Below are 27,706 nucleotides of genomic sequence, written 5' to 3' on the forward strand. Positions count from 1 at the left end.
TTGTTTAAATAAAAGCAATACATTTTTAGTTGTGATTTATTTTCCTTAAAAAAAAAAACTTCAAAATATTAAAATTAAAATTACATTAACTTTTTTCATATATGGCCATATACATATATCGGATATAACTTAAGTACCTACGCAAAGATGATTATTTGAAGAAAAGGTCGTATATCTCCAGATTTTATAAATATTTATTTTTCGAGATAGGGGATGTTACTTAATTTGTATACAGTTATGTAATGTACTGGTGGGGATATTAGGAGACACTGCCACTAATAAATCCAGAAAGCATTTTGATTTCACTCACTATTTTCGAAATTCGATAGATAATTTGATAAGCTGATTTAAGATATTTAAAAATATAACTTGAAAATTATTCGTTTTCCAAATAAAACATTTTTACATTTAGAAATCACTATTTCCAAAATACCTAACAGCGTCGATTTATCTGTACTAATTTTTAATTAATTATTATTAATATTCGCTTTCGCATTCGAATTCGCGAATACCAACATGAAATATTAGCATTGGTATTCGCATTCGCGAATATCGAAACTTACATACGGCATAACCTTAAGCGTAAGCGTCTTTCAATATTTCCTTTATATTAACACCATCACTTTTTCCGAAGCCTCTGAATTTCACTTGTCCATTTTCTCCTGTCTTCCTTATTCTTCTGTTATATCCTGAAAATTTTGCTTCTATATCGATCACACATTTTAGACCTCCCTAGAGTCAGTGCTGTAGCAAATTCTTTTGTAAGAATTAATTTTCCAGATAGTATCTTACCTCATTTGTAGACAGATTAAGTACATAATTTAAAAAATGCGATAAAATTTGTCATCTTAAGTAGCGGGTGGTCTAAATGCACAATTCTGTAATGCCATATTTTATCCTGATACACCATATTACCAGTTAAATGTATATAAAACGTTATATCAGATATGGCTATCAAGATTTAGGAATACTTTCGATCGAGGCGGCTTAGCGAGACAAGGTGCAGCGCCTCTTGTGACGAGTTTGCAAATTCGGACTTTTGTTTGCTCGTCAGAGCCTTCTTAGTCTCCCAAACGAATTATCAATCATCTTGAAAGATGACATAATGTAAATTACGGCGTATTTCGTCGTTTTTTATGGGTTTTGTAACAAATTTGTAATTCAAGGAGACAAATTCTCGGAATATGTTTGAAAGCAGTGTGCATGTATTTTTTGTTAACATACGTGTATGGATTAAAATATTGGTAATTTTGTTTAAGTATATCACTGCTGAATTTAAATTACTTTCTCGATTTCTAGATCTAAGATATAAATAAAAAGGTAAATAAAACTGGACAAGAACATGCTCACGGAATGTGCTTTACAACAACTGTGTCTGGAAAAATTTGGTATCATCGCGTAACGTCGCAAGGAATGTAATATATTTCATCATTTTATAATATTTAGTAAGCAACATTAATAGCCTCTAACACCTGCCTCTTCGTTCTTACAAATTTTGGCGATATACTTAGAAATAGAAATCGAAACCCGTTTTTCTAACAAAGAAATTTGTGTAAATGTCGGTATACAGAATACATTTGTAGTAAAAATTGTACTACTGTTTCATTCATAATGTTCGGAAATTTTTATGATAACAAGGGCAAACTAATCGCCCTATGCACGTGCAAAATCGTATGGCCGCCCTAGTCAGGGTGTTTCTGAAATAGGTGCATTCATAGAAAAGGGTGATAGAGGGCACCAAAATGATTAATTTTTATTAAGCAATTGATGGTCTAAACGTTTTTGTTTTCGAGAAAATTAACCATAAATGTGCAAGAGCAGAAACCTTCGCACTCGCTACATGCGTGAAACGCTTCTCTAATTGGCTGACGTTCCACGTGACTTCCACAATCAAGCAAATCTGATGGTAGGTCAGTATTCTTTAGTTGTGTGTTGCAGTATTACTTAGCCGGCGTATAAAATGTTTTCTCATCAAGAACTAGTAGATATGGTGTTAATATACGGAGAATGTTAGTAAAATTTAAATGAGACAAAATTGGCTAAACTGCATTCAAGGCTAAGGTGTTGGGAGCAGAACATGCCCTCATTTGTCTCATTCAGTTGAGAACTGTTGTTGTTGTGGCGTGTTGAAGTGAGTGCCGCTATTCCAAATTCTTTGAACAATTCTTGACTGTATTGTGACTGACGACGGAACGTGGGTGGCCCACTACACCCTTGGGACGAAAAGACAATTAATGCAGTGGCGACATCCGTCTTCATCATCAGCGAAAAGATTCAAAACCGTTGTTTTGGTCCGAAACATCATGGCAAGTGTGTTTGGCATTTTCCTCATTAACTTCTTGTCCCAGGGGGAAATAATTAATGCTATTTCACAGTACCGCGAAACACTGAAAACACTATGGATGGCGATACAGAACAAAAGAAGGGGAATGTTAACGAAGGGAATATGATTGTTGCATACAACCAACGCCATAAAGCAACTCTTGAATTCATTCGGTTGGAACATCATCAACCACCCCACTCAGAGTCCTGACCTGATTTTCATCTGTTCATTTCTGTGAAGGTATTGATGACTGTTTTCTACCGATGATGAGGTCTATGGTGCCGTGAAACAATGGACCCGAGAGGAGGCGGAAGATTTTTATGTTGAAGGTATGGGAAAGCTCATTCCTCGGCTCGCAAAGTGCATTGAGGTTTAAAGCGACTACGCCGAGAAATAGTGTTTGATATACCTTTCTGAATATGTAAATTTTTCATAAATATATGTCGTTTCGATTTTTCAAAAATTTACCACTGATAAATAATCCTAAAAAGAAGATGAAATAAATTATAAAAAAATATTAAGTAGGTACCACTAATATGTATAGAGAATACAATTTATAAAGTTAAAAAATAAGAAACAGGGACATAAAATGGTTTTCTAGGTGTACCGAAGTGTAAATATATTTTTGTATTTTACTGACTTTTTTCTTGTGCTTTGTGTGAATTATTATTATTTTTTTAATATTTAATAACTAAGTTGATATCGACTTTTAATATAGCTGAAAGTACCAGAAGTTTGCAAATATTTTAAGTATGTTGACTCTAGTGACACTGGTAACCAAGATAAGTTAAACTAAAAGATCAGTGGTGACATGGTTTCACTCTCCCTATGTCGATCGAGGTAATTTTTGATAGAACAAACTATATGGATATACAAGAGATGATGTAGATATTATAAGGATAACCCTATATCATTTAAAGGATGTATTGAAATTTAAAAATGTGTATGTAACAAAATCGGTTCACTGAAAACGAAACAGTAATTAACATTTTTAGATATCTAACAAGAAATTTTATTCAATTATTTCAATTATTAGGAACGTAAAATATTCTGGAATGTTATGAACATCCCCGTAAATTACTTAAATAGTTTGTAATACTTATTACACACTATACTTATTTTGATTATCTTTCCAAAAATTAACCTACTGTGTTTAATAAGTTTCTACATACTCGAATTTTATTGTCTGAAATTACTTATTTATTTATTTATTGTATATTTTCCCATTGGAAAAAAATAAAATTAATGAAATAAATCCTTCAAATAAAATAACCAATCAAGGGTTATTTTTATGAAAGTAGTTTTGCCTTACAAAAAATTTCACACTGAAAAAAACAGACACATACAAAATATATAGGGTGTTTCAAAAAGGTGTTGCCAAACTTGAGGGGGTTATAGCGGACATTGCGGAAGAAAATTTTTGTATATAAATCCCTAACGGAAATGAGCCGTGTTAGCCCTGTAGAAATTTTTATTCAAAAACGTAATGTTATTACGTTGACCCCAATAGGCTCCGATTTTTATTTTTATTTTTATTAAAGATAACGCAAAAATAATAAATTTATAATAATTGTTCAAAACGGCTTGTGGTAGGTTGTTCCTTAGTTCGATACAAAACCTCTTCCTCAATGACCACTGTCCGTGCAGTTCGTGGATGTCAACTTCAAACACCTGGTTTAAAGTTGTTTTGAATTAACCGACAATGGATTGACGAAAATGTTGTTCGGCAAGGATGTCGGTGATTCGGAAAGCGCTCAGATTCTCTAGCATTCGCCATAAACAAGATGCATGTCTGCACACTCTTCGAACATAAATTTGTCTATTTTGACAACTTGGAAGCAAAATTTCGTCTCAAACAAAACAAAACGAATGTGAAACACAAAAATTTTTCCGATTCCCTCTTCAAGTTTGGCAACATCTTTTTGAAACACCCTGTATATCACAATATACAAAATAACCCTTCACTGATCATTTTAGAGCAAGAGTTTATTTCCTCACTTTATGATTTTTTTCATGTTACCTAATAAATAAAAGAAAAAAAGTCGAATCTTAAGTTGAATTATCTTTATGTAATAACTCCAAAAAAATCATTTCCTAGAGTTGAGTTGTAGATATTAGTGTACTAGAAATGTATAAGTTTATACAGAGCAGTTTGAACAGACATGTGAGTAAACTATAAATAGGAGAGGTGAAATTGTGCCGCCTGTCTCTAAGGTTTTGGTTATTGCGTGACTACCCGCCAATTTTATAGTAGGGTCATAATACGAAATGATTTTACTTTTCAGCCAAAGTTAAACTATCCTGGATTTAGATAAAATATTTCTTTGTTACGAAGCAATACTTTGCAACAATTGCTAGTATAATAATGCTTTCAAATCTGCTCTTATTCGTTTAATATTTGTAACAATTATATGAGTAAGCACGAATTAATGAATTAGCTCACATTTAATTTTTTCGCTGTTTTGAATGTGCAGTGCAGTTCTGTTACTGTAGCTAAATAACTAAATATACAATTTAAAAAAAAACTAAACAGTGAGGTCGAAACTAAGAGAGGATGGAAATATTTTAATTTCCAACAAAATTATGTTGAAGGAAATCATTCTCAATGAAATAAAAGGTTGCCAGACGGATAGACACAACTTTTCCTTATCAAATAGTCAACCTATATGCATCATTCATTCCCTGCTGACGTTGCTTCGTGGATTTTTACTCGTAACACTACATTCTATGAAAAACTAAAGATATATACAGTTGACAATTGAAAAACCTTGGACTTAGTAGTAAAATTTTTCATATAGCTAATTATTGTTATGAAGAAACTACATTAAACCGAGTTAGAAGTTTATATCTTCAATGATTCTTGTGTAGGTAACTGTAAAACTGTAAACTATATGTATTTCACCGATTTTTGACGAAATATAGAACTTTTGCTAAACATCTTAGGACGAATTAACATGTGGCCATGTTATTTACTACCACTCAGACGTATAACGCTCCTTCTGTTGTTTTGGTCCCACCATCTCATCACGACTACTAAGAATAAATCTGTTTCAGGAAAGCTATAATTATTTCGAACAACTTAGTCAACAAATAAAGTGTTGATTAATTTTAATACGATGATTGGGGACTTATTCACTACAGTTATGTATAACAACATAATATGGGAAGGAAATTTAAAAACCAGTGCAGTTAATATGTAATACCTAATGTTGACTGCAAATATAACAATTCAATAATGCAGCTAGGTGATGAATATTTTCACCTTACCGATTTTTACAAATAGATATGGATAAGACAATCAAAACATAATTGATATATTTAATGATATATTTAATTCTCCTAATATTTTTGTTAACACAGTTTTTTCAAAAAAACGTCCTCAAAATTTTCCCTTCTTCTATAGAAGATTGACTCCAAACTAATAAATATCTCTATATATTTATTAGTTTGGAGAAATCAGAAATCAGAAAAACTAGTGACGAAAAAACTCGGCTTTATGAGTATTTTGTAACTTTATGGATTATTCTTTAATTTCTTATATGATATTAACGTCTTATCTTAATAACTCCACAATACATGCTTTTGTATTTCATTTAAATACATTTTTTGACCTCAGTTAAATCATGATACACATAGTGGTTGAAGTTCTCGAAACTTCACCAATTAGAACAAATTATTTTAAGTAAAGAGATACATATGAAGTGATAAATAGATATACTGTTTTAAAATTAGAAATATCACATTTGCTGAAATTTTTTGAAGGACGTTTGACGTAGACTTATTTAATTGGAGGGAAACATTCACTAAGTTGATTTACCAACAAATCAACTAGTGGTGGAAATACTGGAGATCAATGATACCAACATTTCAGAATTTCGATGCCATGGAATATCTTCGGAAATCGATTGATGCTTTTCATTCTTAGTGCCGTTTCTAAGAAAAAATATCGCTTCAATTTTGTATGAAAAACGGGCCGTTTTAAAGTTGATTTTTTTATCGAAAATAACACTACAACCATTTGTTCTACAAAAACCATTTAATGGATGCTTTTTGTTAAAAATATGATTTTACAAACAATATAATGTAAAAAAATAATGGTGTAAAAAAATGTATAGCTTTCAAAAGTTGAAGCTCCAAAAATAAAGTAAAACACAAATCGAAAATACGCTTGTGAACAAAAAAAAAAAGAAAGACGGTTAAGATCAATATATTTGATACATATACCTATAAATACATAAAAATAATGACTTACAAATTAAGAACACATTTTTTTATATTGAGAGTAGGTCCGGATTAACTTATGGTGAGGCCTGGAGCTACAAGCAGCATTAGCATTACATTTCCAGTTTAGAGCAAACTAGTGAATATCTAATGAAGTAATTTAATACTGTTCACCGAAAATTGTTTAGAATTGCGATTGCTAAATCCAAGATTTTTGTAGGCACTTTTGGTAATGTCATTAATATGATTAACAAAAGCTTGTCTGGAGTCAAACAAAACACCTAATTCCTTAGATTGGACACATTTTGTTAAATATACCGTATCATGCATATAATATGCATAATCAACAGACGGAAAATTGGTCTTTCTGGTAACTGACACACAAACATATTTTTTCATATTAAGTGACAGGGGCTTAGTGTCACACCAGCAGATAGTAGATTAGAGTGCAGTTCCAAACAGCCTTCGATGTTTTCGATACACCTGAATAATTTTAGCTCGTTTGCATACAACAATGTATTACTGTCAATATTCAGATTGATGTGATTTAAAAATAAATTAAACAAAAGTAGTCCTAAGACCGAACCTTGAGGGACACCTGACGCTGCGTGTACATTAACAGACTTGAATCCACGGTACTGAGCAATACTGAGTATGTAATATTCTATGAGACTCTGCCATTATAATAAAGCAGCTCCAATTTAGGATGAGTTGATATTTTTTGAAACTGAAATTTAACAGCATTTTCACATACCATAATTTTTCAATGCTCTGTTGAATATTGCACAAATCAAGTAATATTGCTTTCTCGTACCTGCCATGTGTACCTACTTTATTGTGGTACTGTAACTGCAAAAAATATATATGATACTTCCAACAAATTATTTTGTTTTCTTTATTTTTTGGGTATTTTGCCATCTCTGAAAAAAATTTAAAATTTGCGCCAAAAGGACACTTACTTCATCTTTTAGACGGTTTAAAAGAAACCGCGATTATTTTGTTGAATAGTGAAAGATGTGTGTCAAACTATTCTATGAACATGAATCATTGCTGGCTACAGGTTCTAAAAAATGAAGTAAGTAATAATAGAATAAACATCATATGATATTTTTAGCAACGGAAACAGATAAAAGCAAACAAATTTAAACTCTCAAAGTAACTAAAACGAAAAGTCAAAAAGAGTCTAGAAAACGAAGACATAGAATTTCGAATTTTTTGGTATTACATTATAACAAAACAAGCGTGTATGTTTTGGTTAGGCAAAATTATTTTCATAAACATTGTTGGCTTATAGCCACAATATTTTCCTTTGTTTGAATTAGCGGACTGTATTTTCGTTTTGAATCACTTTATTTATAAGCACCTATTTTTTTACAGCACAGCGAGAATCAACTTCTCATTAGCAAGACATGTTTATGACTGACTTGTGGTGCCCAGAAAGCCCTTGTCCCTCGCATCTCCATGGACATGCGCACTTGTATCCATTATACAAATTTATATTAATTTATATTTTTCTCCAAACATAGAGAAAGAGAATCATGAATTCCAAGTCCATCAAACAAAACTGAAAAATTGCAGGATGTGCTACAAAAAACAAACCCAGGAAAATTTATATCCTCCACAGATTTTCCGCCACCTTTGAAAGCAAACAATTGAAAAAGCGACAATTGGAAATAAAGGAAAGTGTTAAGAAAGGAATGAGAAAAGCAGTAAGAAAAATATTTCAAGACAGATCTACATCGGAATCTGATAATTCTATGGTTCTGGAAAGTGACGACTGTATGCCTGATGAAGACATGGATGAAAATACTCTACCAAATGTAGACGTCTAGTTAGGACAATCTCAGGGAGACCCTGTCGAAGGTGAATAGGGTTGTTTCCAAATTTCAAAAAGTAGATCATATAATTCTACACGTACTAATTAGTGTGTATGCACAATTAGAGGTTGAGAAATGCGTCGGAACAGTTTTAAAATAATTATTTAAAACTGACTTTTTTATAATATTTCAAAACGGCTGTGACGTCATAAGGGGCACCTTGTAGTGAAATTATGTGTAAATGATTGCGTAAAGGAAAAAAATTGGAGGAAGAAGATGCTCTGTCAACACAGTCAGTAGTGTCAGTCTATCAGTGACATTGTCGCATAAAATATTTTCAAGTCTTCGAGTTATTTTCCTTAATCATCGAATTCCTTTATTAAGTAAAATTATTATTTAGTAATAATCATTTAATATCTTCCATCCCTTCGAATTAAAGCAGTAAGTGTGAAACGGAATTTTTGAAAGCTACTTCGCAAATTTTATGGTTGGTTTATAAAAAAGTATTAGTCCTAACTTAGCCGTAACTTAACCTTAATCTTAGTCCTAAAAAGTTAAATGTACAGAATGTAATGTATCGGTTTATAAAAATCCCTAGTCGTAAGGAGATCTTAAGACATGACCTTGAAAGTTCCCATCTTTTAATTTTTCTAGGATTAAGACTAAGATCTGAGAAGTGCGCATGCACAAGTATTGCATTTCGTAGCATAGTGGCCTCCTGTCTTTGTCTGGTGGTCGCCATTACGCCATTACCATAGTAATAGGTTATATTTTTCTTTTCACTCACCAACAAAACAAATAAAATAACATTACCACAGAATAATAAACAAGTATTATGCTGTGATATTACTAGCCATGCGCGTAGTCGAATCGCTCATTGGTTAATCTTAATAAAATTAGGACACACATTGTTTTTATAAACGTGTACCTATTCTTAGGACTAATACTAAGATTAGTGTAAAGGTTAATACTAAGACTAAGACTAAGTTAGGACTAATACTTTTTTATAAACCAACCATTACCGAAAATTGATATTTTTATGATCATGAATTGAATTTTTAAAAAGAGACGACCGTTTTAATATTGGCGAAATCAGAGGTATAAAAGCAGTAAGGTAAGGCTTAAAATATTTAATGAACGATTTTATTGTGTTTATTTATAATAAATAATAAAAAATATAAATACTTACCTATTTATTTACGGAAAATTATAGTGCAGTTCGGGAGTCTTATGGAGATAATGCAATTGGCTATATGGAATGTGGAATGTGGAACAAAACACCACTTAAATTTTGTTAAATCCATTACAATCAGGAAATTAATAATAACCATCACAAATACTCTTAATTGATAGACTGCTGTCACTAGTGTCACTACTGTCACTTTTGTTTAAAGAACAGGAAACAGGACAACAGGGTTTGATGGACAATTTTGATATATTTTCTTCTTCTTCAAAATTATGCAATAGGATCGCTACTAGCTTCTTGTTCAATTGCCCCTTATGACGTCAGACTAGTTTTTAAGTAACACAAAAATTAATAAATGATTTCTACCACTAATTTGTCATATATTTAAAATTTTATTATACAGGCAGGTTCTTTTATATAAAATCTTTGTATTAACAACAATTTGTATGTGGTTTGTTTTTATAGTCAACAACCCTATTTGTGGTGGTCGAGTTTCAAGGGAAAAAGAATTTAGTATACCTACTACTTAGCTAAAATTGAATTGATTGATAAATATTGAAGATAGTGAATATGAAGTAAGCTTTTTAAGGAGAAAGTCAACAACCCAGTATATCACCTCTCTACCCGATATCACCGATTTGGCAACTGTGTTAAAAAGTGATGTGAAAATGATTTTACCAAAACCATTTAATGTAAATTTCTCCAGACTCAATATTTGTTAGTTATTATTGTCAATAAATATAATTTAGCTATCTTACTTCTTAAAAATAAATATATTTTGATTCACTGTTTAGTAACAAAAGTTCAGTGTGTACCAACTAGTGACTCACTGTACCCGCATATGGTGGGTATACAGGCTGTTACAAATTCGCTTCTCACTACAGGGATCTCGAAAACGGTAAGAGATACAAACTAGCTTAAATGGGGGCAAAGTTGCGTAATCAGGGGACCAACATTATACCTCTAAAAATCGTGGCTAACATCATTAGTTTTCGAAATATACAAAAAACGAAATTTTGGAAATCCGTTTTTGTTTCATTTCAGCCTTGTTTGAGGTGATATTGAAAAAAGAAGAACACTTTCTCATGGCCACTTTCTGCCCTCTATCGCATAATCAATTTTTATATGTAACGTTTAGTCTCTCCAGGACCATCATCAACTTCATTTTTTTAAATACGACCCTAGAAATTTTATTACATTTTTTGCAAGCCTTCATGACCCCTAATACTGTACTGCCTCAGCCCGAACCAGATTCAGACGTTTTGTCTCGAAAAATCTTCAGTGTATTCGTTCCAAATTTATCTAAATTTTTTATTTAGATTTCTTTGTTTACTGAATTATCGTACACTGTAAGTGTCGTTAGATCCTGTGAAATCCATCTAGTTATTTAAACTATTACCACAAAGCATTAAAATAAAAAATTATTAGAGTTTTATTCCCGTATCCATAGTTATTTTTAGGCGTCTCGAGTGCTCAAAATTCAAACAAATTCCAATCTATATTTTTCAGGGATATTCATACAAATACATCTGACATGCTCTTTCACAGTTGCGGTTTCAGGTGTAATAAAATCCGATAATATTACGCTGATCTTCATTTTCAACTTTTGCCAAAACGAAAACGTATTTGAACATTTACTGAAATTTTTTAAAGAATAATATTCAGTTGGCGTTTTGTTTGTTCATATGCATTATTAAAAATTAATTTGTCATAATAAAATTAAAATTGTAATAATGTTTTAATTTTGACGCAACAACTTATTGAGTTATGTATGACCAAGTGATGGTAATAGTTAATAATAATAATAAATGTGTTATTGTAACGCGTGTTGGTAATAGTTTAAATAACTAGATGGATTTCACAGGGTCTAACGGCACTTACAGTGTACGATAATTCAATAAACAAAGAAATCTAAATAAAAAATTTAGATAAATTTGGAACGAATACACTGAAGATGAATTTTCTGAGCCAAAATTTGGTTCGGGCTGAAGCAGTACAGTATTGGAGATCATGAAGGCTTGCAAAAAATGTAATACAATTTCTAGGGTCTATTTAAAAAAATGAAGTTGCTGATGGTCCTGGAGAGATGAAACGTTACATATAAAAATTGATTATGCCATTCGAAAGAGGTCAAAAAGTGGCCATGAGAAAGTGTTATTCTTTTTTCAATATAACCTCAAACAAAGCTGAAATGAAACAACAACGGATTTCCAAAAATTCGGCTTTTTCGAATATTTCGAAAATTAATCATGTTAGCCTTGATTTTTTAGAGGCATAATGTTGGTCCCCTGATTACGCAATTTTGCCCCCATCTAAACTACTTCGTACCTCTTACCGTTTCCGAGATCCCCGTAGTGAGAAGCGAATTTGTAACAGCCTGTATGTGTAAGTTTAAAAAAAAACTAAGTTTCATATTTAAAATATTTACTACGGCCCTGATAGGTGTATACATTTATCACCAAAGGATCGTACTGTTTTCCTAGTTTTATGAAACTTGAAAAATAATACGTACCATGTTGTATGTTTAAAATAAAATGATTTACTGTGGGACAGTTTATCCTAACCCTTGACTGATCCCTTTGGCCCAAGAGTTTACTTCACTAATTTTTAAATTTTTTCACAGGTGGCAGAATATTCAAAAAATAAAGAAAAAAAAACGAAAACTATGCCATAAATAAATAACTTCGGACAATATTCCAACAAATTACACTCAAATAATATTAAAAAATAAAAGATATTTTGCTTCGATTTTTTCTAATATAAAAACAACATTCAGAAACTTACATCTTAGATATCGATCGCAAAAATATCTTTTCAGGTCATTACGAAGGGGGTAACAAGATAATGCAGATCTCGATTCAAGGCACACTCGGATCCAGATCGTGAGGGTCGCGGGAGCAGTTCAGACCACTAGACGGTCGCGGAATACCAACAGCCGGGTTCGTTGCGTGCCCAGCCTCTCAAATCGCTATCTGGGACCAGCTTTCCGCTATTAAATATTATAATTCGGCCCTGCTATGTGCACTATTGTTTACCGGGGCAATAAAAACTTATGATACATTTTGTGCCCCATTTAAATCGCGTGCTTTGTACCTTAAACTGCGCTTTAACGGACGCAAGTCTGGTTTTTGTCTCTTATAGTTTACAAATTGTTTAGTAATGATGTGATCATTGGTTTGTATGGAAAAATTGGTATTAATGGCTTATCTTTGTGTTCTGGTTCCTGTTTTTATAAAGCGAAATCACCGTGAGTTATTGTGAGCAGCTGCAATTAGCGGGCAACCGTGGGATATACCGCAATTGCGTTCGTTTTTTAATTGGCTATTGGCTTTTTAAATTATTCAGTAACTAAACTAATTTATTCTTATGTATAAAGCAAGGAAGTCTTTGGTATAACTCGGGTCGGTACACATATACCTATATGTACTCCTTATTAAGTGACTTGTTTATGAAATCCTTACATTCAGCAATAAAACGTAAACTTTAACTTACTTACAGTTTCTATTGAATTCAAAAAGTTTTCTACTTAATTCGTATCCTATGGTGCATGCATATGAATATGCTACAGAAATAATAATTTTTTTTTCAGTTGCAGGGCCACAAAAAGGTGACTTTTTATATCAAATTTTAACCATATCTTTTCCATCTTCTACTTCATTAAATTTTTAATAGTGGTTTATACGTCAATGTTGTTAGTTCTTAACCATATCGTCCCTATTATCACGTAGAGGCGTATGTGTATATCCATTTCTTGGATTATACGCCCTACGTGATAAGAGGAACGATTTGCTTGAGGTCGCTAACGATATCCCAGTGATATTTTATGGCAAATTTTTTGAGATTAGATGTTTACAACGTATGACTTCTATTATTTCTTCTGTACACGAAAAATGTGCTTGAGCTAAAATCATCAAAAACACATCCACTCTTAAAAATTGGGGTAAAAATCCAATACATTTGTGAATTTACACTACAGTATTACATAATAAGTAAAGTAAAATTAAATATTCTTCGTAATAATAAAAATATTTATATTTTACTAAGAAAGTTATGTGTTTTTACTTTATAATCTCAATTTCGGTAAATTTACACCGTGCTATTACCACAGTTAAAAAATTTTACAATAAAAATGTATATTTCATTTGGTTATGTAATTTTACATTAAAGGCTAAGTATATTTACAGAAGATTTAATGTAGAAACAACAGCGCGTCTAGACTAGCAATGATGCAATTGGTCAGACAGACCACGCTGTGGAGTTGTAGTAGTGAGTTGTGCGTATATTGTGCGTTATACTTATAATTAGTGATATTTCTTAAAAAAGATAAAGGTAAGTTATTTAAACTAATTTATAATTTTAATAAATATGTGTGGAAGTAGTTTATTTTATCATAACATTATTATTAAGTATAAATATTAATAATATGATGAGAAATAACCACTCTGCCTCGACCAGCATTGAATTACTTCCACAATATTTTACTTACATCTATTTCATTATTAGTTTTTTCTTCATTCTAAGGGTATTAAGCTAATTCAATTCATATAGTATGAAATAGTTCTTTGATAATAACTGATAATAAGCTGGATGCTAGGTATGGTAAAGAAATAATTCCACAGACAAGGATGGAATCAGAAGCTATCTAAAATAACAATAATCTACGCAAATACACATGCCAGATATAATGAAATTATATCTTTCTATTCTATCTTCTATTATAAATAACTTTCCTAATTACAAAATTTACTCTTAAACATTAGTACATAATTGTAGGATTATAGTGTAATACCTTTACAATAAAATAAATAGTTTATTTTGTAGTTTAGACTAGGAGTTATGAAACTATGTTTTATTCGTGTTTATGTTATACGAAAAAAGTTCTTTTCCTCGAAAATATATGGATTACTGTAGGCAACTCTTAATTAAAAAAGCAATGTCTTAATTGTTAACAATTAACGATTTTATTGACTTGATAATGTGTACCAAAAAGTGGCTATTTAAAATTTAACAATATTAAGAATTCTTAACCAATGATTTGATACTCATATACAGGGTCATTCATTGAGAATGTGCAATCTCTAAACTGGACCAACAACAAAGTTGGAATTTTAATTTTAAATGTCTCAATAATTTTGTAATTTTCACCAGAATCAACTCGAAAATTGGTGATTTTATGTTTTTTGGCACGAGAATTACGAATTTGATGCTGAATTTGCCGCTATCTGTACAGGGTATTACTCTCTTTTTACTTCAGTAAATCAGAACACATTTTGGTGTGTAGTAGTAACTCCTGTTTAGAGATTGCCCATTCTTAATGATATACTTATTCTTAATATTTAAACTAACTTAATAACTTTTTTAAAAGGTCCAATTCGAATATGTTTGGGTTAGCTCGGCTGACTTGGAGGTTACATTACATTATATTTTTTGCTTTTTGATTAAATTTAATTTCGGATAACAGACAGTCAAAGTTGTCCACAATAAACATTATTTTAACAAAAACTTTCAGAACTACTTTACTTAAACTTTACTTTACTTTACTTAAATCCAGCGCTACGGAGTTAAATAGCATATCCTACTGGAATTTAATAAATTTATACCTATTAACGAAATGTGTGTATTAAAACTAATTAACTGTTAATTAATAACAAAAGTTTAGCCAGCGCACAGCTCACTTTTGAATTTTTTTGCATAAAATTACATTGATGGGAATTGATTTAAGTTAGTTTGACATCTTTACGAAAAAGTAAAAAATAAGGTATGTATTATAATTTTGTAGTATGAAACTTAAATGTTACATTATTCTAAATTATATCTACGTAAAATTTTCAACTTACACCATATGCATTATTTAGTGAAAATACACTGCATTTCTACATGTAGGTGTAAAAATATCTCTAAGGCCCGGTACTTTGAGTCTTGGTTAAGGTTTGATTAACTAATCAAGCGATTAGACTGTTATTAATAAAATAAATCAGTATATGTAAAGTCTAATCAGTCTGATGAGTTAATCCAGCTTTAACCGAGACTCAAAGTACCGGGCCTAAATAATACAATTTTACTGTGTGAACCTAAAAAACACAAAATAGTTTTACAACACCATTGTAAAAATAGTGTGTAAAACAAAAATTTTACATATTAAAATTACAATTTTAAGTTGTAGAATTACAATTTTACATGATAACATTAATATTTTACAATGTAAAATTACAATTTTAAGTTGTAGAATTACAATTTTACATGATAACATTAATATTTTACAATGTAAAATTACAATTTTACAAAGTAAAATTACAGTTTTACAAGGTAAAATTAAATTAGTACTTATTAAAATTGTAACATTATATATGTAAAACCACACAGTAATATGTATGGATCTATTTAAAATTACAATGTGAATTTACAACTTTTTTGTAAATTTATATAAGCTCAGTAATATTCAGGCACGGACCATAGGTAACAGAATTGCCAATGATTCGTGCCGTAATTTTACGTTTTTCAAAGTTTACATTTTTTGCAGTGTCGTTTTTGTTTTTTTAGAAGGACGCAACTGACTTTCCCAACCAGCTTCTTCAATTAAAAAAATGATGTTAATCTGTCAATTAAGCAATTAACTTCGTAGAATAAAATACTTCCAGGGGCAGAAATACATATACAGGGTGTTTCAGTTCGAGTGAATCAAATTTTAACCACAAATAGAACTCAATAAATAATTCAGAATTGCCTTATAAAGCAAGGGTCTAAGTCTCACCGTTTTCACTGTACAGGGCCGTATTGGACGGTTGTTAAAATCATATTATTAACGAAATCTTTGGTATGCTTACAACAAATTGATTCAAATTTGGTGTGGTGTTACCATTTATACATGTGCATAATTTACTGTAAAATTTACAAGTATTTGTAGATCAATGGCGGAGGAGTGGGTAGTAAAGATGGATTTTTTTATCCCAACTTCTACGCCAATGACCTAATAAGTAGGTAAATTGGATTCATTCTTTGGGATTCATTTTTTAGATTCCGTGAACATAAAAACAAACATACATAAAAAAGGTATACTTGTTGAAAATCGGTATAGTTTATCATTTTACTGAAAATCTCAGTTGATTGGGAGATCGTTCTTGTGATAATATATTTAGTTTCTTAAGGATAGGAAATAAATTTTAAAATAATATTATTATAATAACAGAATTCAAAACAATATTAAATATTATGTCTTTACATTGATGAAACGACTGGTAAATTCTAAATATAATCTCTTGTGTATTATTTATTGCATTCGTAATGTGGTGAATTCCTCCTCTGAGCTCATTTTTTTGTTACGCTACAATGCGTTGGATAGCATATTCAATGGAACCTCCTCTAAAAATTCATTAGTGCCATTCTGAAACAATTATAGGTATCTTTGTTCATTTAACGGTCCATTTGTTTCAAACAGATATACCTATTTTTTTTTAAAATTACATCCACATATTAATTTTAAAGCTGCGCTGTGCGTCCATTACAGTATCCGTACAAAACGATTGCCATGGCTAAGCAATAGTAGACTTATCTGTCATCAGGAAATATCATTCTATTTAAAAGATTTGAAATATTAGTTAGGTTAGATTAGGTAAAATCGATACGTGGCTCCGGGAGCACTATTTAGATCTCGCTCCAGAAAAATCGGAGGCTGTTTTCTTGAAGTGTCCAAAGAATATAAGGCTAAATGTAAATGATTAGGGGAGTAAATTCACCCAAAAAAGCTATAAAATACCTGGGAGTGATGCTCGACTGGCAGGGAACTTACGCAGATCATGTTAAGTACGTCTGCAAAAAGGCGGACGAGAGGGTGGCCTCGCTAAACAAGATCCTTCCCAACATCGGATGTCCTAGGGAGGAAAAGAGAAGAATGCTGGTAGGAGTGGTGCATTCGGTGATACTGTATGCGGCCCCGGTTTGGCAAAGCGTGGTCCGCATCAAGAAATACGCCCAAATGCTGATAAGCACGCAGAGGAAGATTTTGATCCGTGCGGGGTGCGTGATAATGTGTATCTCTCCCATAACGCTGCTGATGGAGGAGAGGAAAACGGTACACGACAGGGCTGATGGCTACACGGATAGAGCCAGAAAAGAGATCAGGAACCTCACTATCGATAAATGGCAAGAGATGTGGGAAAATAATTTAGATAACTCCCAATTGACGAAAAGGCTCATATCGGACCTGAGAATATGGGTAAAATGCCGGCACAGGAGCACGAACTATTTTCTTACACAGCTCCTCACAAACCACGGATGCTTTTCAACCTACCTGCATAGGATAAAAAAGAAAAATGATGAAGTCTGTTTCTACTGTGAGGCAGTAGATACAGCGGAACACACCCTAGTTAATTGCCCAAGATGGGCAAATGAAAGGCGAGAGCTGGAAGTTGTAGTGGGAGGAAGAATCACTATAGAAAATTTCATGTTGTGTCTGATGTCGTCGAGACGAAATTGGGAAGTTGCAAATAACATCGTAAAGTGTATAATGGGAACCAAGGAGCGCGAAGAGAAGAATATGAATAGATGAGCCTTTCTGCGACACTGACTTATGCCAGAAATGGTGGTTCCGGGGCCGCAGGATGAGAGATAGGTAAGGAGGGGTTGTAGCCGGTAAGAGACCGGCAGTCTAAATTCACGATCGACACTAAGCGATGGAGCTACATGAAGTATTTCTCCTCCAAGAAAAAAAAAATAGGTTAGGTTAAGTTAGGTAAAACGATACATTATACCGATTTTCAAGAAGTAAACCTTTTTTATGTAGAATTGTCCACATAATCTAAAAATGACTCCCAAATGATTATTAGGTCATTGGTGTAGAAGTTGGGGTAAAAAATCCCACTTTACTACCCATTCCTATGCCACTGACCTATAAAAATTTGTAAATTTGTAAATTGTGCACATGTATAAATCTTAACACCACACCAAATATGAATCAATTTACAATACCAAATATTTCGTAAATAATATGATTTTAACAACCGAACAATACGGGCCTGTACAGTGAAAACGGTGGGACTTAGGCCCTTGCTTTATAAGGCAATTTTGAATTATTTATTGAGTTCTATTTGCGGTTAAAGTTTGATTCACTCGAACTGAAACACTCTGTATAAATATACTGAAAAATGTTTTAATTGTTTACATATTTATTAACACCAAATAGCACAAACTAGAAAATAAAATGATTGTTTGTTAAAAATTGTATTAAAAACGCTCTGTTCTTGCTGCTTACCATGATTCACAGCTTATAAAAGCAATATTTCAATCAATAATAAGTACCTTATTTGCAATAAGTTTACAATAACGTCACAGTGCGAAATGGTACAATGTTGCCAGGTGTTTGTATTCAAATGTAAGAAAATAATAGTAGAGAATTCAAAACAACATATATTTTTACATTTATTTGTTTACATTCGGTGAATCATGGAAACAGCAGTATTATATTTATAAGTTCAGTCATCAACAACTTCATCATCGCTATCGTCGACATAATCTGCTTCAAAAACGATAATAAGGAAGAATGCACTCTCGATCGAATACAAATCTCATCAGTGCTGAATTTCTTCTTCAGTATGCTGAATTATCGCGGACTATACTTCGAGTCTTGTCACACTGAGAAAAAAAAACAAGTAAAAAGTAAAAAATGTGCAGCACTAAATTACGGACTTCACTTAGTAAAGTATTCCCTATGTTCGGAATAATAATAATCAAAATTTATAAGAAAGCAGCAACTTTATATTGCAGAAACCTGTTTATTTGTAAATATTAAAATAGGTGAACATAAAGATTACTTACATAAAAAAGATAAAAACAAATATATTTAAACTAACGAATCAACTTCAAAAAAAGAAACGTTATTACAAATTTTGATAACCAAAAAGGAGGCCGTAATGTAAAAATGGTTCAAGTGAGGGAAACAAAATTTTTAAGTTGGTATTTTTTTGTTGTCACATCATTCAGTTCGTTTTTTAAGTTTTATTCGAAAATCAGTCTTTTTTCGAAAAATATAAAAGAGTAGTAATTGGTAAAAAATTGAAAGACGAATCCGAAAATATCGTGATTGTTACCGTAAAGCAGTGGCGTACTACTTTATTTATATTTATTATAAAATATGCTACCGACACTGTATCTCCGCCGATGGCAATTTTGAACAATGTTTACATACATACATGTGCAAAATTTTAAATTACTTCACTTACTAGTTTTTAAATTATTTAACGAAACTAAAAACATTTTATTTACGTTTAACACCCTGGATCTTTTTAACGAAGCGTCCTAGATAAAAACTTTATACGTAAGACTTCCCTTAAAATTCACCAAAAAAGAATACGAGGTGTCATTTTTGGTCACCGTTTGTGAATCACCCTGTATTTCGACACATTTGCTTTCATTTATTTGGTCTGGAACGAATAATAACATTAAAAAAATTCATGCAATTTTATATTTGTCAAAAATAACAATTTAGGCAAAGAGGAAAGTGTCAATTATAAAAAATATTTTCCTAAAAATTGACAAATTGTAAACCAAATATATAAGTTCAGTCAGATTTCTGTGTATAAATTGAATACAGTTGTTAGAAAAAACTGAAGCAATTTACGTTACTGGAGTTCTCCGGCTTATCCATTATAATTAAGCTCGTAGTCAGTTTATGATATTCTAAGCTAATAAGCGCTCCATTATGTCAATTAATTTTAACATTACATCTGTCACACACCAAATTACACAACTAATATACAGATATATTCTAGTCTCGAGATACTTATGTGGTAATTGGTCACTTTTAACGAAGCGAATATTTAAACGTTTAAATGTGGAAATAAATTTTCATCGAGATAATTATACATATACATGTTTTATTTTAATGTGATATACTTTACGATGTATAAAAATGCCTTACGTTACTCAGGTTACGTATTGCTTCCTTAGGTATGATATTCTTCGAATGTAATGATCATAAAAAGACCTTTGAGATGCGAATATTATTGCGTATTAAAATAATCCGTATTAATTCACCGGAACTTCCTAGCCTACTGGATTTTTGTATAGATTTCATGGGAATATGGTTTCGATTAATTATTATCTACAAAGACAGTTTATATGCAGGTCAGACGTTAGTGGAATTATAAAAAAAATGTAATAACACCTACATCAATCATCCTGATTATATTGTCATGTAATACAGGGTATTACAGAATGACGTTTTAAAAATTTGAGATTATAGAGGATGAAATTCGGAACATGTTGCAGTAAAGAACCTATAGCCGAAAATGTGAAATAAAGTTTTTTCAGCAGTAGAAGGTAACCTCCTATCACTTCCATCCATTGACGTTATGCTATTGCTGCGAATGTAAGACTGTAAACACACAACTACACTAGTCTACCTGAGCCTATGTATAGGAAGTTGTTTATTTAGTGTTTGTCGTCCTTCAGTTCACCTCTTCAATCCACTGGCACTGTGCTGTAAACACGCAGCTAGTCAACTTGAGTCAGTGTACAGTATTGTGCATTACACACTATAGGTAAATAAATTCTGACTTCATGGAGGGTACTTAAACATTTGGAGAGCTTGCTGATATGTGTTTGTGTTATGGTGAAAATCGTGGGAATGCCAGGATTCTGGTGTTCCATTTAGCACACCGAATGCGTAGAAAGTACATAGTGCTGTAGAAACTTTATTTCACATTTCCAGCTATAGGTTCTTCATTGCCAAATGTTCTGAATTTCATCCTGTAAAATTTTTACGTTATTCTTTAACACCCTCTATATAGAATACCCTAGCAAGGATACAGCCAAAAAATACCTGACCATGTCTAGGTCAAATCTTCGCCTAGTGACAGGTATTCAAACTGGACACTGTTGGCTAAGAAAACACCTTTACAACATAAGGAAGTGTGAAATTCCTCTTTGTAGGGGTTGTGAACAGGAAGACGAGGCAGTACTACATGTGCTAAGCGAATGCCGTCTCGTCAACAAGAGAATCCATGTGGGAGAACGTTGACCTTCTAAGGTCTATTATAGAGAGATCCCCTGAACAATGGCACCACCCTTTTCTCTGTAATAGGTTGGTTAACGGCTCAGATAGATTGATCTCCAAATGGGAGGAAGAACAAGGGGCCCAATGGGGCCTAAGTGCTATAGCTTTTTAAGCTACCCTCTCTAGAATTCTAGATTCCAGGACCTCCTCTATAGAATAACTAATCTAATTTGAACAATTTTATACAGCATGTGTATCACGAAGTTATTCCTTTTTGAGATATAGAGTTGAAGTTTACGAAAAATAAAGTTTTTGTGCATTTACCTACTCAAAATTCGTAAAATCTTTTTATTATAAACTTGTTAAGTTTTTTTCATTAGTGCTGTCTTTTTGTAAATAAGACAGATGTGCTCAATATCCAATTTTCTTGTTTCGCTGTTTCGACAAAACTTATGCTAGAGTAGTTTCGAAATCTCATGAGCCGCGAAATGCGTGATAGGCGTGGCGTATCCACATAACTAGCGAACGTTCATTATATATTTTTTTTTTGCTTAAATTAAAATAATAAAGAATAGAGCATTTTATTATGATATTTGTAATCGGAGCAACGGCTGGTTTACGCTACGAGAGCTCGAGATAGACTGTGAATAATGGATGTAATGTTTTTAGGACGTATAATAATTTAGGCGACGGCCGGAATTATGTTTCTGCGCATATCAGGGTCAAAGCTCATAAGATTTTGAAACAACTCTACTGCTCTGCTGCTAAATAAATTTCACTTTGGCCGTACAATTTAGGATTTTTGAGAAAAATGTATTAAAATTAACAGTAAGTATCATCACAGACAAAATAGCTATCGCCACAGACCGCTCCTGGAATAGGCCAGCAGTTTTAAATTTCCGAATTGCCGGTAGAGTACACCACCAGCAGAATTTTAGGAAGAATCCAATACAGCGGCCCGCATACCTAAAAGTATCCTAGCAACATATAAAAAAGACTTTGGATGTTGCCAGGCGTACTTACAGATTTCTTTTGTACACTTTTTTATCAATATCTGTTTTTTGCGTTACTGTATTTACTTCAATGTATGATGTAGGTATTGATAAAAATGTTTTTAAAGAATCAACGGATATCTATGTATGCATCATATGATATTCTGCAGTGGTGTTACAATTAAGTTATTTAATCATAATTTCGTTAATTAGCTACCTACTATTTTCATTTTTTGGTATTGAAATACTGCAGAAAATATATTTCCAAATAAACAAAATTCGTAATAATATTTTAAACAGCTTGTAATATAATTTTTTTAATATTTGATGATGACGATAAATTTATTTAATATACAAGGTGGGTTATTAGTACGTCGCGGAATGTAGGTACAGGTTTTTTTTTTTTTTTTGACATCCACTTATAGGTTTAATAATTAAAGATAGAAAGAAACTTTAAATACAAATGTACGACTTTTCCTTTATTTCATTTGACATCAAAATTTACTGGCATAAAATATATATGTTTAAAATAAAAAAAATCATTAAAAAAAATTAAAATTCATCCTTATGAAAATAACAAACAACGCTTTTTATAACTAACCTTTACAACAACATAAGGAGAATAACTAAAAACGAAATAACATTAATATACCTACAATTTTTACAAATCAACATGCAAGTGATTGTGATGATACAGTTGAAAATATGTTTCAATTTACTATTAATTGCTTCAAAAACAAATTCAAAATTATCAAGCATTTCGTCCTGTATTTTTTTTTCAATACTTGCAAATTTTCAGGTAAAAAAAAAATGTCTAAAGGACTGACAATGAGATCGGGGCTGTTTTCTGGCCACCTAAGGTTTCTAATAATATTTTTTAGTGTTCGTTGACGGGATTCTTCCTCCAAAATAAATTTGCCAATATTCCTGAAGAACTTTTGCACATTATTGTTATTTGAATAATACAGTTAATTATGTTTTATTTTTCGTCATCAGAATAACCCATTGTAATTTTTTTAATTTTTTAAATTAAAATGGGTTATTCTAATAATGATAAATCCCATGTATTTTTAAAAGAAGGTTCGTTTCTGTCGTTTTTGTCTGATTGTGTGCGAGAGAGATAGAGTTATAGTGTGCGATAGAGATAGAGTGACTCTGTCCTCATAGAGAGCTTATCTCTCTCTCTCTCTCTCTCCTTCTCTCTCTGCTGTCTTCAGGAGTCTCCCCAGCAATTTCAGGACACCTAGGGAGGGAACGTGGGGTAGAGCGCGTGGCCTTGTTAAGCCTTCGTTATCGATCTATGATGTCACACAGTATAAGAAAAAAAAATGGTTTTTGCTCGTAACTCGGAAATGGCTGGAAATATAAACAAATTTCCCCTTGGTTCTGAGTAGAGCACTCGGTGGGTGACGCAGAGCGGGGTGTCACAATATATGAAAGAAAAAAAAACAGTATTTGCTTAGACTCTTAAGTATCAAAAAATCTCCCATGGTGAACAAATAAATCTCCCATGGTGAACGAGTGAAAAACGTCAAAACCCGCATGTCAAAAAAAAAATCGGGACCAACGGTGTGTGACGTCATAGGATAAAAAAGTGTTTATAACTCGGAAACGGTGCGTTGAATCGAAAAAATAATTGAAAAATGTCAACCCCTCCCTCCCGGGTTCTGTATGTTCCTTCTGCGTTGAATGCAAAAGGTCCGAAGTCCGTATGTCGAAAATAAATTCTGGAAACAAGAGGTATGTCGTGTTATAGTAAAAAGGCCGTATAACTCGGAAACGGTGCGTTAAATCGAAAAAATAATTGAAAAAATCTCCCCACACCCCTGGTTCTGTATGACAGTTCTGCGTTGAATGGAAAAGGTCCGAAGTCCGTATGTGGAAAATAAATTTCGGAAAGAAGAGGTGTGTGAGGTGATACAGTAAAAAAGGTCTTATAATTCGGAAACGGTGCGTTGAATTGAAAAAATAATTAAAAAAATCTCCCCACTACTCTGGTTCTGATTGTCCGTTCTGCGTTGAATGGAAACGGTCCGAAGTCAGTATGTCGAAAAACAAAAAAGTTAGTTAGTTAAAAATTGCAACAGCAGTAGCGAACGCATTATCTTATCTCTGTATTGATTGATGATTTGTTGTTTTTTTTTAAATAAATTTCGTATTCAACTACTCCTTGAGGTTCCAGCAATTTTACATTGTGTTAATTTTTTTGAACACCTTGTGTCACAAATATGGGCACTACCAATGACATCCATAATATGCAACACTTGTGTCAATAAATAATTATTTACCTATCTAAAGAAATCAACAATAAGAGGCAGTACCCATCTAAGGATACACAATCTGTATAATGCAATTTTTTTAAACATAGGTTTTGATATCGTACCATATTGGAAGTCGACGCACAAATCTAAAAACATTACTTTCGAGTTTTTGAATTTTCCCATTCCAAGGTGATATAAAATAAATAATTAATTAGGTAAATTCATAGTTTTAATTCTAACATGATTTATTTTATTTAACATTTAAGGCAAATGTGATTTCCAAACACAAGATAAGTTCCATATCTCTTTAATTACATAATTGGAAGCATTAAATTTATTTAGCAGTTATTATTTGGCAACAAAGCCACCGCTGGAACTGCCGCCTATTAGCAAGTAGTAGAGTTACCACGCTAAATTTTATAGCTGGAAGCCGGCTAAGGAGACCCTGCTTCCATTTCGGGTTGCCAATTTCCAGCACTAGCTACAGCAGTAGCAGTCTGTAGCGATACGCTATATTGTCTGTGGTATCATTGACAAAAGCATTAGGCAGCGTTTACATTGAAATTGCGAAATCATATGAAAAACTGTTCGTACTGTATGTCAGATTAAAATAAATACATGTAGCTGAATGTGAGCGGTTACTGCAGTATTAAGTAATTTGGATAGATATTGTTTTTCTTAAACGTTAACCGAAAAATTTATTAAAAAAGTTATAATTTTGTGCCAACAGATTTCTTCTGAATTCGTGTCCAATGTAACCGCCTCCTTAAGGATATGTGTCTATTGTACAAAAAGAGAGAACAGTTGCCAAATCAAAAGCTTTTACGATTTTTCAGCAAACACAGAAAACTTTAACACCTATATCTCAAAAACGAACAACTTCCTGACCATATTTTGTATAAAACTTTTCAGCTTAAAATAACACCTTCTGCAAACGAGGAGGTGATTTTCAAAACGCAGTTTTTGAAACATAACACATTTTGAGATTATTACGTAATAATCATATGTGAAAAATTGTTGGTGCTATAAAGATAATAATAATTAAGTGTATTAATCATCTGACATTAGAAAATATTTTTTGTGGTATTTTGTTTAAAACTTTTTTGAATACGAAAGAAATGCGTTTTGAAAACCAAAGTCGAAAACTGCTCAAACGGGCGAAGTCCTTCTGCTACAAACTGGGACACCCTGGATCTTCACAGGTTTTTCAGAGGCTTATATCAGTAGAATTAAATTTAATTTCCACAGTTTACAAATTTATAATTAATGACACCTAAATAACGACAAGTTCATTACTCTGAGGAATTATTTTAATAAAATAAGTAAATACGAATAAGTATACATTGACGCTTGATACTTTATATGACTATTGACTACAAGTTCACATATTAGATAGGCGAAATACCTTGCTGATTTCAAACTTTCGCTCAACTTTCCAATCGGGACCAAGAAGCCGTCCCCAACCACTCTACGCAGAGCCAATCCAGGCCAAAGTAGAAACCCATGTCCAAGGAGACCCAAACTACCTTCCATGAGAAGCAGATGGCGTGGTGCAAAAATAATAGCTTTAACTAACTTTCCAAAATTCCCACTGAAAGTCGCTATCAAGTTCCCAGCCGCCCCCAAATACTGAAGGCGCTGTACACAACATTGCCTGAGGCCGATGATGTCGGCAGAGCAGCCGCCAACGAGGCGCTGCAGAAGTACGAAAAAACGCCTCAGTTTCGATGTTCAGAAAGTGAAAAGTTTTCCTAATATTACAAAATTCTATAATTCGGGATCCACGAGATAAATCCAAGGTACCACGTCAGACCAAAAGTCGATTATCAGTTCCGGTCGGCGATAATCTAAAGATGAGTGAAATCTGGAGATGCCAGTTGTCCAAACTTAAGGTAAACTTCGCTGCAAGACCTCTACGGGGCCATCAAACAATGGACGTCTACCGCCCCATCCACCCAGGCATCGTGTAATCATGCGGTGATCCTAAGGGTTAAAATAAGTTGCCCAAAATTTATATGTGTCGGCCTTCTATGAGTATAGAAGGCCTACAAAAGCTATAAAAAGTTTTCTTATATTTTAGGAGACGTCGCCGTCGGTCGAAAGCTAACAATAAGCATAATAAAGCACGTTTCCCATATTTTCCAAAATATACCTCCCGCTGATGGAAGATAGTCGGCCAGCGCGACGTCCATATCCCATACATCCATTGGAGAGATGAGGGAGGCGTCCAAAAATTCCGTGTGTCCCTTTGCCAGCGAACAGGAGACGAGAGTCCCAGCACCACGCACAGACAATCTATGGAGATCTCGGTAAAAATGCCAGTTCTCTCCATATTAGAAATAATCTACGAAAGGAAAATAAAAATGGTGAAAGACGACAATACCTTATTCAGTGGAAGCATCCGTATGTAAGGAACAGTAAGCAACAAGAGAAATAATTGGAAATTGTCTGTATGTTAACCATATTTTTTGTATGTACCTATTTAATTAAGTTGAATAAAAATATGTTGTTGTGCTTTGTAATCCGTGTAAATTTTACCTTATTTTGGTTACACATATTGAAGTAACTCGTCAAGGGTAGGAGATAACGACTATTGTTTGAAAGGTATATTCTTAATTTCAGTTTGGGGTAATTAAACCTTAGTAGGTATCACTAGAAAAATATTTTTTTATTTGGCCAGATTTTTAATAAATAAAATAATTGATTTGTATCTTTGCCACTAGATCGTATTTTTCGAAACCTAATGCGGTCCTCCAGACATTATTAATTTTGATATGTAGGTATAGTGATATTTTCTTGAAAATTTTGAAGAGTACCTAATGTATTTCTCATTGCTTATTTAAAAAGGTAACAATGACAAACGATAAAAAAGTGAAAACCGAATCGCGATATTTTTACCTATTTAGCTTCAGAAAAA

The 27,706-nt window shown here is 32.4% G+C and overlaps 1 protein-coding gene across 1 annotated transcript; it reads left to right on the forward strand.

The window, feature by feature from the left end:
- Positions 1–17,258: 17,258 nt before the first annotated feature.
- Positions 17,259–18,092, forward strand: LOC108909311. Its single transcript, XM_018713622.1, has one exon. The coding sequence runs from the start codon at positions 17,259–17,261 to the stop codon at positions 18,090–18,092; it is 834 nt and encodes a 277-aa protein (XP_018569138.1).
- The last annotated feature ends 9,614 nt before the right edge of the window (positions 18,093–27,706 follow it).

This window comes from Anoplophora glabripennis, unplaced genomic scaffold, assembly GCF_000390285.2.
Source record: "Anoplophora glabripennis isolate ALB-LARVAE unplaced genomic scaffold, Agla_2.0 scaffold234, whole genome shotgun sequence".
Taxonomy (NCBI): Eukaryota; Metazoa; Arthropoda; class Insecta; order Coleoptera; family Cerambycidae; genus Anoplophora; species Anoplophora glabripennis.